Raw genomic sequence first — 13,513 nt, 5'->3', positions numbered from 1 at the left:
CTATCTGTAAAAACTCAAGATCAGCTATATGAACAAACATATAATTCAACTCTGGGTTCTATAGCACACATTTTAGCAGAGTCAAAGTGAGTTTGTTTCCACGATGCATATAAAATATTATCAGGATCCAGATACTAGGCAGCAAGATGAGTGTGGCTGGCTAGGAACATTTGCCTTTAGGGCTGCCCTTAACCTTATACTAGATGAGGGAACCATCAATTTATCAGGATAAAGAAGAGTTGCTTCTCTACTTGAATTTCCTGCAATTGTTCCTCCTTGTCTCAACTTAACATGCAGAATGTAAAGAATCCCACACATACATGGGGCTGGTTTCCTTCTCATGCATATATTCCAGAATGCCATGAGTCATCAAGGGGTGCTGCCATTGTGATGCAACTATGATGACGCCCGTGATACCCTGTGATGAACCATAAATGTTCAAAATGTTTAATCTTAATGTGAAGTAGGTATAAAGTTCACGGCTTGAAAATACTGGAAGAGATTATTCACTTACTCTGTGAGTAGTTGCATTTATAAGAGTCACTTAGTTCTTCAATGTGATTAATATAATGTAACTATCATAATGTCAAAGTTAATAATAGTTACCATCTATCGTGCACTCACCATATGCTAGGATGTGTGCTAATGTTTATGTGTCTTATTTCATTGAATCTGCTTAACAGCAGGAGGGGATCATTATTCCTATTTTTAGATGAGGAATCTGAATTTTTCAAATATTAAGTAACTTACTATATGGTGGAATTTGTATATGAAAACCCAACTTGTTTGAATCTAAGCACTCTGTCCCTGTGATGCCATGTTATATTCCACACCAATGTAAAGTATCACCCTCTAAATTTCCAATTGGAAAAAGACAGAACAATTTCCATTGTAAAGGCTCCTTTCACTTCAAAGTAAAACACTTTCGATGACAGATAGGCACAACTTGCATTCACATCAATAAGAAGAAAGAGTAATAAAAAGGGAAGAAGAGGACTAGAACAAAATCAAAACCTATGAGAGCAGAAAGCTGCACCAGTGTAGGCTGACAGGCTGCAAGCTAAACAAAATCTCCACCATGTTTTGAAATCTGCGGGTAAGACTGTGAACCTCTCTGAATCACAACTGCCTCATTCACCAAAAAAGATGACCATGCAGGCCCCTGCTTCACTCTGGAATGGGCAGTGTCATCTTTCTAGTCTGCTTTTCGGCTCTCAGTCACACCTCGACTTCAGGTATTCTTTCCATTTACACTTTCTGCTGGGAAGGCCACTGAGTGGCCTCTCCATCTTTCCACAGAACTTTCCATGATACACATGGCAAAACTAAACTGCGTCCTGGTTTTTCATGGTACCCAATCCTTCTTTTCATCTGATGTAACAGAATTACTTTCCTATGCATCTGGCTCTCACGTCATTGAGCTACTGGGATCAGGGAGCTGGTCATCATTTAATCTCCCTCTTTACTACCTCCCTGCATAAAACACAAAACAAGTGGATTACACAAAATATGTTCTCCACAAGTGTCCAATAGGAGAGAAGACATGATTCATGACTGTTTATTTTATCCGACTAAACATATGGTACTATGTAGCCTACTTTATTATGATGTGTCATTAAAAAATAAGTAGCTTTTAAAAAGTTTCCCAGAATTAGGACAGATGCACTGTGGCCCACATTCCTAAAAGAGCTGTTTTACTGAAACAGTCACGGAAGAGATACGTATCTTCAGGACAAAGAAACACTAAGAGAGAACAGTGCTTTTTTCGATTCCTCAAGTCAAGAGAAATCCAGTTCTGGAGTTGTCTCTACATCAATGTTAATCAAATTAAGCAGCTTTCTCCCTCTCCCTTCATATTATCTACTTGTCATGATTAAAATGCCTTACTAGCTTCTAAATGGGCCCTAAAAGCTGGCCCTTTTTATCTTGGGATTCCAGAGGCAAAATCTTGGGACCACCCTTCATCCAAATGCCAACATGCTACCAGTAGAGATTATTCCTTTATGTTAAATATTATTCTCTCCCAGAAATTCTCTTTTCAAAGAGAAGTTTAGTCTAAATCCCTTTATCAGAAAGGAAAGAGATTTTAAGAGTCAAATGAACTTGAAGTTAAATCTATCTGACTTCTGCCATGGCCAGCTGTGTAAAGTCCTCCTTGCTTTGTAAAGCTGACATTAGTCCCTCTTGTTAAACAGGGAAAATGATACTTAGCAAGGTTTTTGAATGAGGTGGTACTGGCAATATTTTTAGTGTACTGTTCTGCAAAGTAAATGATCAATAAATAATGACTTTGACGAGGGCCCTGGGACACATAAAGAAACCAGAAGGGAGGTGGTTGGAAATTCTGGCCACTTAGTAGTGGGTGGGAAAGAGCCCCGGCTGAGATATGGTAAATAAAGCAGCTTCTCATGAGGAGGTGTGCTCTCTAGTCATTTAATGCATTTCATTATTCTTGTTAAAGACATCGGGCTACTGTTAAGTCATTCTTGGTCTTAAAGTACTTCTACATCTTAATATGGAACTTTTCTAGTTAATCCCTGTCTGTTGTAATACTAGATCAACCAAAGTATATTCGGAGGGTTTTCAGAGAGTTTGAAACTTCGGGATTTTTGAATGTCAGATACTAGCTCCCAAACTCCACTCCTTCCCTTGAACATAGATCTGTTTTGTTTTTTTTTTTTTCAGCTTGCAGCGAGGGGTTTAATTTTCATTTCCTCCCAGCGGCTGTCTACGGTCCCAGAAGGTGGGGCGCCTGGCATCCGTGTGTGCTTTGGGGGTAGTAACCTCTCCCGGGGCTGCCGCCCGCCTCCACCCGCCGCGGCGGCCTTGACGTCACAGACGATGCCCGGCTCCCCGCCCGGCCTATAAAGCGGCAGGTGCGCGCCGCGCCTCCGGAACATTCGCATACCTTGCGCGCGAGACGGAGCCCAGGGATCCCGAAGCGAGCTTCAGGAGCTGCCTCCAGCGCCCGAGCCCGGCCGGGCCTGCGAGCACGGCCGCAAGACTCCCCTTGTCCCCCCTCCCCCGCCCCCCCACCTCCTCCTCCCTCCAGCAGCTCCAGGCTGAGTTGCCCCAGAGACCGCGACGCCGCCGCTCCGAGGGACCAATGAGAGCCCCGCTGCTGCCGCCGGCGCCTGTGGTGCTGTCGCTCTTTATCTTCTGCTCAGGTGAGGACATCCCGGCTCTGAGCCGCTGCCCAGCGCTTCTCCCACCGCGGGCACCTCTTGAATTTTGCTGCTGCTTTTCCAAAATAACCGCCCCTCGTCGCCCCCGGCTCTGTCCCGTGGGAGCTGATCGATGTCCCTCCCTCCCAATGGTCCCTCCCTTCCTCCTTCCCTGGGAGGTAGAGAAAAGTGGGTGGGTGTCTTAGATGTTCCAGGCTAGCAAGAGGGAGCCTGAGAATCCTTGTACTCTTACTTTAGTCCAGCTGAAGGAGAACTTACAGATCCTGTGATCCAAATAAAGATAAAGATAAGATAAAGAAACCGAGGTACAGAGAGGTGAAGTGATTTCCGCAGATCCTGGAGAAGAGTGGTTAAGTCTCGGACCGAGGAGTGCTAACTCCTGCCTAAATTCTCCATCTCCTCTGACAAGTGATTTTGTTTTTACTTTTCTAGAGGGCCTCGCATCGTCCCAGGGAGAAGTTAGAGATATGGGAACATATGTATATGTATAACTGATTCACTTTGTTATAAAGCAGAAACTAACACACCATTGTAAAGCAATCATACTCCAGTAAAGATGTTAAAAAAAAAAAAAGTACCACTCTGATGCTGTTTTATTGAGACCTAAAAGATAAAGCAGGGGCTTAACTCTGGCCCCCAAATCTTACCTAGTCCCTAGTTTCTACTCTACGTGAGAACAATAATAAGAAACAATGGCAATAAGAATAATTATTATCAACTACTGTTTACAGTTGATATACATACTCTTGTTAAAACTGTGAGCACGTGTTAGGAAAATCTAGTATTTATCTCTAGAACCTGTTTATTAAAATGGGACAGGTAACATCCTAGAAACTACAAATGCATTTGGTATGTGAAGTTATGACAATATTTAGGTATTACTTCTTAAATAATTATATTACATTCATTTGCCTACTTGGTAGTATTTTTTTTGGTGTGGAAATTAATGTAGGCTATCTGTGGAAAAGAAAACAATGAAAGAAGCTCTGTAACTGGCACAACAAACAGCCATTTGTTGGCAAAATGTGAAGTTGCTTTCATAAGTGACTCAATCACAAACAATAGCACATGTGCAATAACTGCTTTGAAGATAAACCTGTCTCCCGGATGCAACTGACTGGTGAGAAAAGGCATTCTGCTTTACTTTCTCTTTTCTTCCCTTTTTCTTGCTCCCATAGCCCATTATACTGCTGGATTAGACGTCAATGACACTTACTCTGGAAAAGGGGAACCACTTTCTGGGGACCACACTGCTGATGGATTTGAGCTGGCCTCAAGAAGTCAGATGTCCTCGGGAAGTAAGATTTCTCCTGAGAGTGAAATGCCTTCTAGTAGCGAACTGTCCTCGGAGATCGACTTTGACTATGCAGAAGAGTATGACAACGAACCACAAATACCTGACTACATTCTTGAGCTGACCTCAAGAAGTCAGATGTCCTCGGGAAGTAAGATTTCTCCTGAGAGTGAAATGCCTTCTAGTAGCGAACTGTCCTCGGAGATTGACTTTGACTATGCAGAAGAGTACGACAACGAACCACAAATACCTGACTACATTGTAGAGGATTTACTCAGAGGTGAGTAGAGGATAAGGTGACAGTGTAGCCTATAAGATGTGTGGTTTGGATGAGCAAAGCTGCTTCCAAAGAAAAGCTGCTCCCCAGATCTCCCAAGGGCTTTCTTGCATGTATGATTGTTGTACACCCCACTAGGTAAGCTAGCAACTGAGGTGGAAAGGGCTACTTGTTTGCACATCCTATGTGTCTGGACCTCTAACAAACGTTTTATGTCTAGTGAGTCTAATCTTCACAACTCTGTGAAGTAGGAATTGTTATCATTTTACAGATGTGATAACTAAAGCTCAAGAAGGTTAAGCATTCTGCCCCAAATTCCACAGCCAGAATGAGAAACTCCAATCTGTTTGGTCCCAGCTACTCTGCCACACGACCCCCCCCCCCGCCCCCAATCTGAGAAACAGATTAAACATCAACCAGTCCTATATACTTAGTATCTCAGCTTTTATAGCCACTCCCCGCCACACTTTTCTCTAAATAACTGCATTTTGACACAAATAAGGGAACAGAAAGAAGTAATGGGAGAGGAACAATTGGATCTTAGCCTTTGCGAATTAGATGTTGAGAAATTGGTAATAATAATAGTAATACCACCTTATGGAAATATTAAAGGACAAATACACATGGATTTTATATTGCTAAAATCACTATTTAACCCCAAATCTCATTTGTCAGTTAAATAATAGTGACCTATAATTTTCTTCTCTTCTGCTGTTATCTGATCTTTTAAAAAGAGCATTTGCTTAAAATGAGGGTACCAAAGTAAGAGGTCAGTATTGTTCATTTCCCTCATATTACTTTGCAGTTTGAGGCCAGATCATCAATAAATCAGATCTAAATATCCTAGGAGCGTCCACTATGGAGGCAGGACTTAAGGACCCTCTTTCCTGACTGTAGTTTCCCTGAATCCTCCCCATCTGTCTAGCTCCCAGAACTGGTGAAGGGATAGCAGGTGACACCAAAAGGACAGTGACTGGGTTAAGTGGCAGGTGGGAAACCTTTATCGAACACTCCACTTTCCTCCTTTGCTTCAGAATTTGTGCTTTTATAATACATAAGGTGAAGGGGTCCATCTATAATTTTTATTTTTGAGGGGGATGAGATTAGACCATTAAGACTCTAGAAACTATTGTCTTAAAGATGCTTCAAGTTAACATTTCATAAGGCCAAATGAATTGTTGGTGATGAAAATGTCTAGTGGATAAAATTGCAATGCATTGTGAAATAGAGAGAAAATTGATCCATGGGGTTAATCTCTACTGAAGCACTTCAGCATAGTGACCATTTGTCTCTGTCTAAAATTTGTAATATATCTGATAAAGTACATCACAGTGATTTGAAATGTTTCTGTTAGAGGAATTATCCTAATCTGTGGTACTTTTCTTATCATCAGAGGAAAGTTTCAATATAAAAATTGCATAGCCATCTATTAAACATTGCTCCTAATTTGACTATTGTTAATGTTGATATAGTAACTGCTAAAATATTCATAATATTTATTAGTCATTACCTTAATCATAGGGTTCTATCTTTGATACCCTACCCTATGTTTCCAGGGTTTTCTATTTAATGGGTACTGCAGGACCATTATGACTAATTTTATTAAGACACTATGATATTTTCCTCTTTCCACTGGACTCTGCTAAATACTTGCTCAGATAAACCTATTGAGGAATTAGTATAACAAAATGCACAGCTCTAACATGGAAACTCCTTCTTCTTATATTTACCATATGGCTATACTATACCCCGCATAACTGTAACACTGAGCAAAGGTTTCTGTGGATCTGAAGAGTTAGGATGAATCTATGAAGCAGCAAGTACAACTATTTCTGGACTCCCCTTTTTCAAATAGATTGATCACAGAAATGAGCCTCCAGAAGGTATCGATTAATTATAATCTGTTGTAATCTGGGAGTTGGAGAAAATTGATCAACCCTAATGTATAATTCTGTTTTCTTCATTTCAAGTATTACACACTAATTCCCAATTATGATAGTGAGCACAAGACCAATATGAGTAAAGAAAATCATCAGATATACTCGAATCCCCCTTTAATTAAAGGAACCGAACTTTTTCCAAGTAAAAACATAATATGGTAGGGAAATAATAGGCTTTAACATCCCAGGACTGCCATTTTATAGCTACGTGTCCTAGTGCAATTTACTTGTCTTTACTCAACTTCATTTTTCTCATCTGTATCATCTGGATAGTAACAAGCCATTCAATTGTGATTTGGGTTAATTAAATTAATGCTCATTACCAAGAACTTGGTATGTATTAGAGGTGAAAAAAATGTTTAAAATATTTCATGGATTTTCTTAGACAAGTAACTCCTACTACTCCTATTATCAATAATAATAATATTACTGACACAAATAAATTCAAAATATGTTTCTAAGCTAATAAAATAACGAAAGGGTTCAGATCTTTAAGTGCCACACAATACAGATATTCTCTTTGTTCAATTATTGTGTATGAGTTGTGTTAAATAATGAGAGAAATATGGCTGTGAGCTCTCACTGCTAGGACTTCTTTCTCTCATGTCTCCAAAATGGTATTCCAGGTGAAGAGAGACTGTTATCAATAAATCTTTTTTTTCAGTTGAACAGGTAGTTAAGCCCAAGAAAGACGAAACTGAAAGTGAAAAGACTTCAGATAAACCCAAAAGAAAGAAAAAGGGAGGCAAAAATGGAAAAAATAGAAGAAATAGAAAGAAGAAAAATCCATGTGATGCAGAATTCCAAAATTTCTGCATTCATGGAGATTGCAAATTTATAGAGCACCTGGAAACAGTATCATGCCAGTAAGTTTTCCTAAATTATGTAGAATTCTATATTTCTAACACTGTGTCTGAAACCCTGAACTGCAGAAAACCATTTATTTTTTTCAATGTATAAACCAGGGGTTTGCAAACTTTTTCTTAAAGAAACAGGTAGGAAATATTTTGGGCTTCGTGGGTCAAGATGAAGTATGTACTCGTATAACCAATTAAAATATAGCCATTTGAAAATAGAAAAAAACATTCTTGGCTTGCATGCTGTAAAAGACCTGGCAAATGGCCAGATTTAACCCATGGGCGATAGTCTGCTAAACCCTGGTGAAAACCATCATTTTACAATATATATTTACAAAACCACTTGATAAAAAAGGAACTAAAGGCAGTTTTCACATAATGTTGTTCTAGCTTCCTTCCCCCCAAAAGCCGCTAGCACATTAAATGATAGTGGAATGTATTCGCTCCATAACAAGTCACTGACCTCATCAGTTGGTCATACATAGAGCACAAAGAATGAATAGGTGTGTCTTGGAATATCACACCCAAACGAATCTCAACTTTTTCTTATACTAATAGATCTTTGGCTCAAATGCATTCTGTGTCTCATCATTTTGAAATACAAATAAATGTATGGCATGACATTTTTTAATGTTGGAATTAATGTTTTTTTTATGATCTGGAAAGCAAACATAAAATTTATTGGAATTTTTTCAGTGATTATAATTTTAAAATATGGGTGTTTGCAGATGTCATCAGGATTACTTTGGTGAACGATGTGGGGAAAAGTCCATGAAGATTCACAGCATGGCTGACAGCGATTTATCAAAAACTGCTTTAGCAGTTATGGCTGCTTTTGTCTCCACTATGAGCTTCACATCTATTGTTGTTGTTATTACATTCCTGTAAGTAAGGCATATCTTAAAAATCCCTAATAAAATAATGCCAGGTTAATTTTTTCAGTATTTCTAACACAGTGTGGTATCATATTTTAGATGAGTTATTCTATTGGTGGCAAAAGATCTTTGGTTATATCTTTACACTTCATTGACAACTCATAGAATATGGTCAAATGCATATTACTTGGGCCACCATTGAAACTTAATACGTGAAGCCCTTTTCTTGAACTTAAATTGATAGTTTTGTTTCATGTTATATGGCTACTCATGGTTACTTCCAAATCTCAGAGAGTTGATATCGCCTATGACTATATTAAGCTAAAACAAGCCTCCCTAAAGCTAATTAAGGCCTGGTTCGTAGTAGGTTGTCAGAGATATTGCTTTGGTACTAAAAAATCACAAAAAGCTTCAAACCAGGAGCCAAGAAAATATGTCTTCTGCTCCTATTAGAATGCAAAATTCTGAGTTAGGACTTTTATAGCATGGTGTACTGACATACTTAGAGCTTATGCCTATTATTGTCAAGTGCAATATGGGAACTCAAGTTTTAAAATAAATTTCCTCCATATGGCATGGCATAGGAAGTAGGGACAATTCTATTACTGTCTCATTCCTGCAGTATCTTCCCTGTGCTTGTAATAAGAGACCACATACCTCATTGCATGACCAATGAATGTTAGAACTAGACTGTCCCAGGTAGTAGACACTGGTGGGTATGTAAAAATGGTATTGTCTGTCAAACAAAAGTCAGTGAATTAAGGAAGTTGGGGGAGGGTGTGAATGGCTCTATAATGACTCATGTGCTACTAGAGCTTGGGGGAAAGCAAGACTCATTATTCTAATTTTAGGTCTTGGTAAATTACTTTAACAGCTGGACTGTGTACATGATCTACTACTCCTGCCATTCAGGAAACAAGGGGTTATCTTCTGCCTTTGTTTACTATTATTTTAAACTCAGATCAGATAATGATAAAATGACACATAGAATACTGTTTTTGATGCATGTAAAGTTTTATGTGTGGTTTAATTTTGTTTTGCACATCCTAGAAATTATTTCGGTCTCTTAGTACCTCAAGTCAAATATGCAAATGTATTTAGCAAAGATTCCCTCAGACAAACCATTGCTATTGGACATAGAAGGATAGAAGAAGAAATTGCCGGTTAGGGAAGATGTTTTGAAAGAATTATTTAAGCTTGTAATTATTCAAGTTGAGATATTTAATAATCCTTTGGAAAAGTATGGAAAAACTTTGTCATGTTGTCCTTTTCTCTGGTATTCTCCCTGTATTTGAAACACATAGCAAATACTTGCCTAAGACATAGTTGCTGCTTTTTCATAACTGAACTTGAGTTTTTCCCCAAACATCATAACAAAAGTTCTTAAGATTTTAATAGTAACATTTATTAGATAAAGACCTACTAAAAATAGAATTGCTTGTACAACACTAAGACATTTCAGACCATTGAGTTTTTTGGTAGTAAGTAGTAATAAATAAATCCAGAGGTATTTATTATATTTAGAAATAAATAAAACTCAATTTGTTTTGTAAGCCTGTTTTTTTTTTAAACTAAGCATTCAGATTAATTTGTACAAGCATACAGTCCTTCTCTGGTAAAACTATACTATCTTCATCTCCCAATTGTGCATGGCAATTGTGCTAAGTTGGCGGGGTGGGGAGGGATATGGATGTGCTTCATGCCTTCTGAAAGTTTGCATCTCAAGGCACACTTATTTAAATCTCAGTACTTTGGAAATATATTTATGTAAAGTCAACATAAAGATCATGTATCAAAAATTGGTACTTTTAGTTGGGTTTAGGTTTTGTTTTGGTGGAGTAGTCCATAAGTGTGCAACGGTCTATAACAACTTAGGGAAGGAATTCCCTATACTCATGAAACCCCAGTCAATATATAGTTGAATAGAACTTTGATAACAGTAGAATATCTTGTTCTCTGAAGGCTTCGAAAACGACACTTCAGGGGATATGAAGGTGCGGCTGAAGAACGAAAGAAACTTCAACAAGAAAATGGAAAATCATATGCCATAGCATAACTAAAGAGAATATTACAGGTTTGAGTCTTAAAAGATGTCTTTATATAATATCCTACAATTAAAAAAATATGACCTCTCTATTATGAAGAAAAATGAGCAAAGCATGTTTTTTTTTAATTATACACCGTGAACACTGGCTACATTAAAGTGTTATTCTTTGAGCATGAGCTGGAGTTCAGTACTGAGGATGGACTATGTCCTTTTGGACTATGTCCTTACTATTATAAGGGACATAAAGATGAGGGAGACACAAATTATGTTCTCAAACAACTTAGTGTTTAGTAGATAGAAAAAAAAAAGTGTAAGGAATGAGAATACTAGGGGAAGTAAAATATGTCATAAGAAAGGAACCAATAGAATATGAGGAGTTTCCAGTGAAGGAGAAATAGAATCCAGTGGGATGCATTTAGGGGGCAGAAAAAGATGTGCATATGGATGGCACTGGAAGTGAGCCTCAAAGAACTGGTGCGATGGGGACAAGCTATTATAAAGGGAAAGGAAGATAAATAGTGGGATATGGGCTAGATTATTTTAGAAATGTTTGAGAAATGGCCTAGTTCAAATGGCGTTGGGGAAGATAAGGTTGAACTGATAGGCTGAGCTCACATGGTGAAGAGCCAGCATCCAGGAGCTTGCACTACAAATGGGAGGGAGTGGAAACAGCAGGTGGAATACCCTTATACAGAAAAGAAATAGGAGGGCAGAAGGGGTTCAGATTTGAGAGGCAGCTTGGTCAGAGTATATATTGTAGTTCTTATTAAATTTTTTGCTTTGTAAAGAGGGAGACCTGAGCATGTTGTAGGGAGAAGGTATAGAGAGGAATATTTCATTGATAACTAAAGTGAACAGCTAATGTCTCAAACTTCCAGAGGAAGAGGGAGGCAAGATCAAGGACACACATAAGTCGGTCAGAAGAAGGAACTCCATTCCCTCAGACATTCGGGAAAGACATCACATCCTTAAGTTATTATTTTCTGCCTTCAGTGGACTTAAGAACTACTTGAGATGGTTGTTAAATATGCATATTCCTAAGCCAAATCCTAAATCTACAAAGTCAGTAATACCATTTTTAATCAACACTCCAGATGCTTGGAGAACCAGTATATTTAGCATTGGTTAAGTACAGGCACTATGTTCTGAGCCTGTTACAGAATTAGCTCAATAAGTCATGAAATAGATAATTATCCATGACAATTCTATACTGAATACTTATTCATCAAAATTTATTAATGAATTGGCTTAATGATCTGAAGCTAAAACCACCAGCATGAATAAGGGTTGATTTCTGGTTATTTAGTGCAATTGAAATTTCTCAAAGGAGGTCCAGAATGACTTTAGGAAAAGGACGTATGCTGAGCTGGCACATAGTGGCTGCCTATAACTGGTATCTACTATTATTATGCCCTTGGTACTAATTATCCTAAATTAACTGTATATCATAAATACACTGAGCCACTTCATCTTCATTTTTAATTATATCCACTGCATAGATTTGGTTAGGAAAACTATTTCTCATGACTATTGCTGCAGTTTTATTAAGCAGAATTTGATGAAACAGCTTTGAGCATATGCAGTCTTTACCTAAGTAGGCATATAACCAAAGCAGATGTGAAAGAAAGATTCAAGTCAAAGAGATAGTTTGTCTCTGAAAAGCTCTTAGCATTTTTCACAAGACATCCTAGACAAAAAATTGACAGAAATTCAGATTCCTGATTATTCTTTGACATTTTCTTAAAGCTATGTTGGAATTGAGCTTATCTCTAACACTGTTTTATTTTCTAACAGAGTATCAGATCCGAGTCGCTGCCAAATCACAACCTTGAGTGATGCATTGGTTCCTCTTTTCAGTGGATCCAGAGAAAACAGAACCTTTCCATTCTGATAGTTTTAAACTTTCAATTGTCACTTTTTAACCCTAAGTCTTATTTCTGTATATAAAGATGCATGGAGATAAAAAGTATTTTTTCAAGTTGTAAATAATTTATTTAATATTTAATGGAAATGTATTTATTTTACAGCTCAATAAACTTTTTTAAACAAACAGATTGAGAGTTTGAATATTAGTTTTGACATTGTGAGACTTTAGGGTATTTTTCTTCTAACATTTAAATGATCATTTTAAAAAGAGTTCCTTCCCTTTTTTACTGTTTTTGTGTTCATTTTCAAAACTTACTGCTTTTCTTAGAAAGCACTCTTAATGGGAAAATTATAAACCAGAATCACTTGGTCCTCCCACAAATGCTAATATCCCAAACTGGTCCTTCTTATTCTATGTAGAACTTATTCCAAGTCCTGTTAATTATAAAAGCTTCTAAGATCAACACATGGCATGGCCTCTCTGTTACAGTAAACACAGATATTATAAAAGAAGGAAATATATATTGCCCATCATAATCATCACCGTAAACAAGGAGGAGACAAGGTTTGAATACGGCATTTCAAGAGAACCAGGAAGTATTTAGATTTGAGACATCTTTCCCTAATATCACGACATAAATGTAAAAGTATCTAAAACCCACTCTTCTTTTTCTCCACTTGCTACTCTTTTCTTACTCTTTTCTTATTTTAAACAAATACATGTGTATTTGTGATGAGTGTTCTTTCAAGAACATTAATGTTGTGGAATGATTCAGTCTGGTTCCTGGCTGGTCAGTTGAGTTACCTGCACGAAAAACAAAACAACCGTCATATTGTGCAGGGAATATTTTGAGAAAATGAACCAATAATAAGCATAATTCCAGCAATCATCTCATAGAATTTCACGAATGAAAAGTACCTCAAGCATCAATACTTACATCTGTCTCTAGCCTACCATTCACCAAATCCATGCCCAGTGATCATCTAAGCAATTGGCTCCCAGCCTCACCTACACCTTATCACTTCAGTTTCAAATGTCAGTGTCCAGGCCCCCCCTCCCAGAGCTTCTTACTTAAATGGACAGTTGTGGGTCATTGATACCTGTATTTTTTAAAGATTCCTAGATGTTTCCTATTTACAGCCAGTGTTGAGAACCTGTGATTCACCTCTGC

The 13,513-nt window shown here is 37.9% G+C and overlaps 1 protein-coding gene across 1 annotated transcript; it reads left to right on the top strand.

Moving 5' to 3' along the window:
- Window positions 1–3,106: 3,106 nt before the first annotated feature.
- On the top strand, window positions 3,107–12,478 carry AREG (amphiregulin; the record flags this gene model as incomplete). The annotated part of the gene is made up of 6 exons (XM_082608781.1): window positions 3,107–3,167; window positions 4,364–4,612; window positions 7,361–7,562; window positions 8,282–8,437; window positions 10,391–10,502; window positions 12,270–12,478. The coding sequence occupies 5 exons, from the start codon at window positions 3,107–3,109 to the stop codon at window positions 10,482–10,484; spliced, it is 762 nt and encodes a 253-aa protein (XP_082464907.1). The 3' UTR covers window positions 10,485–10,502; window positions 12,270–12,478.
- Between the last annotated feature and the right edge of the window lie 1,035 nt (window positions 12,479–13,513).

This window comes from Mesoplodon mirus (genome assembly GCF_964341445.2).
Source record: "Mesoplodon mirus genome assembly, chromosome: 2".
Lineage (NCBI taxonomy): Eukaryota > Metazoa > Chordata > Mammalia > Artiodactyla > Ziphiidae > Mesoplodon > Mesoplodon mirus.
This window is presented reverse-complemented; position numbering and strand designations above follow the sequence as displayed.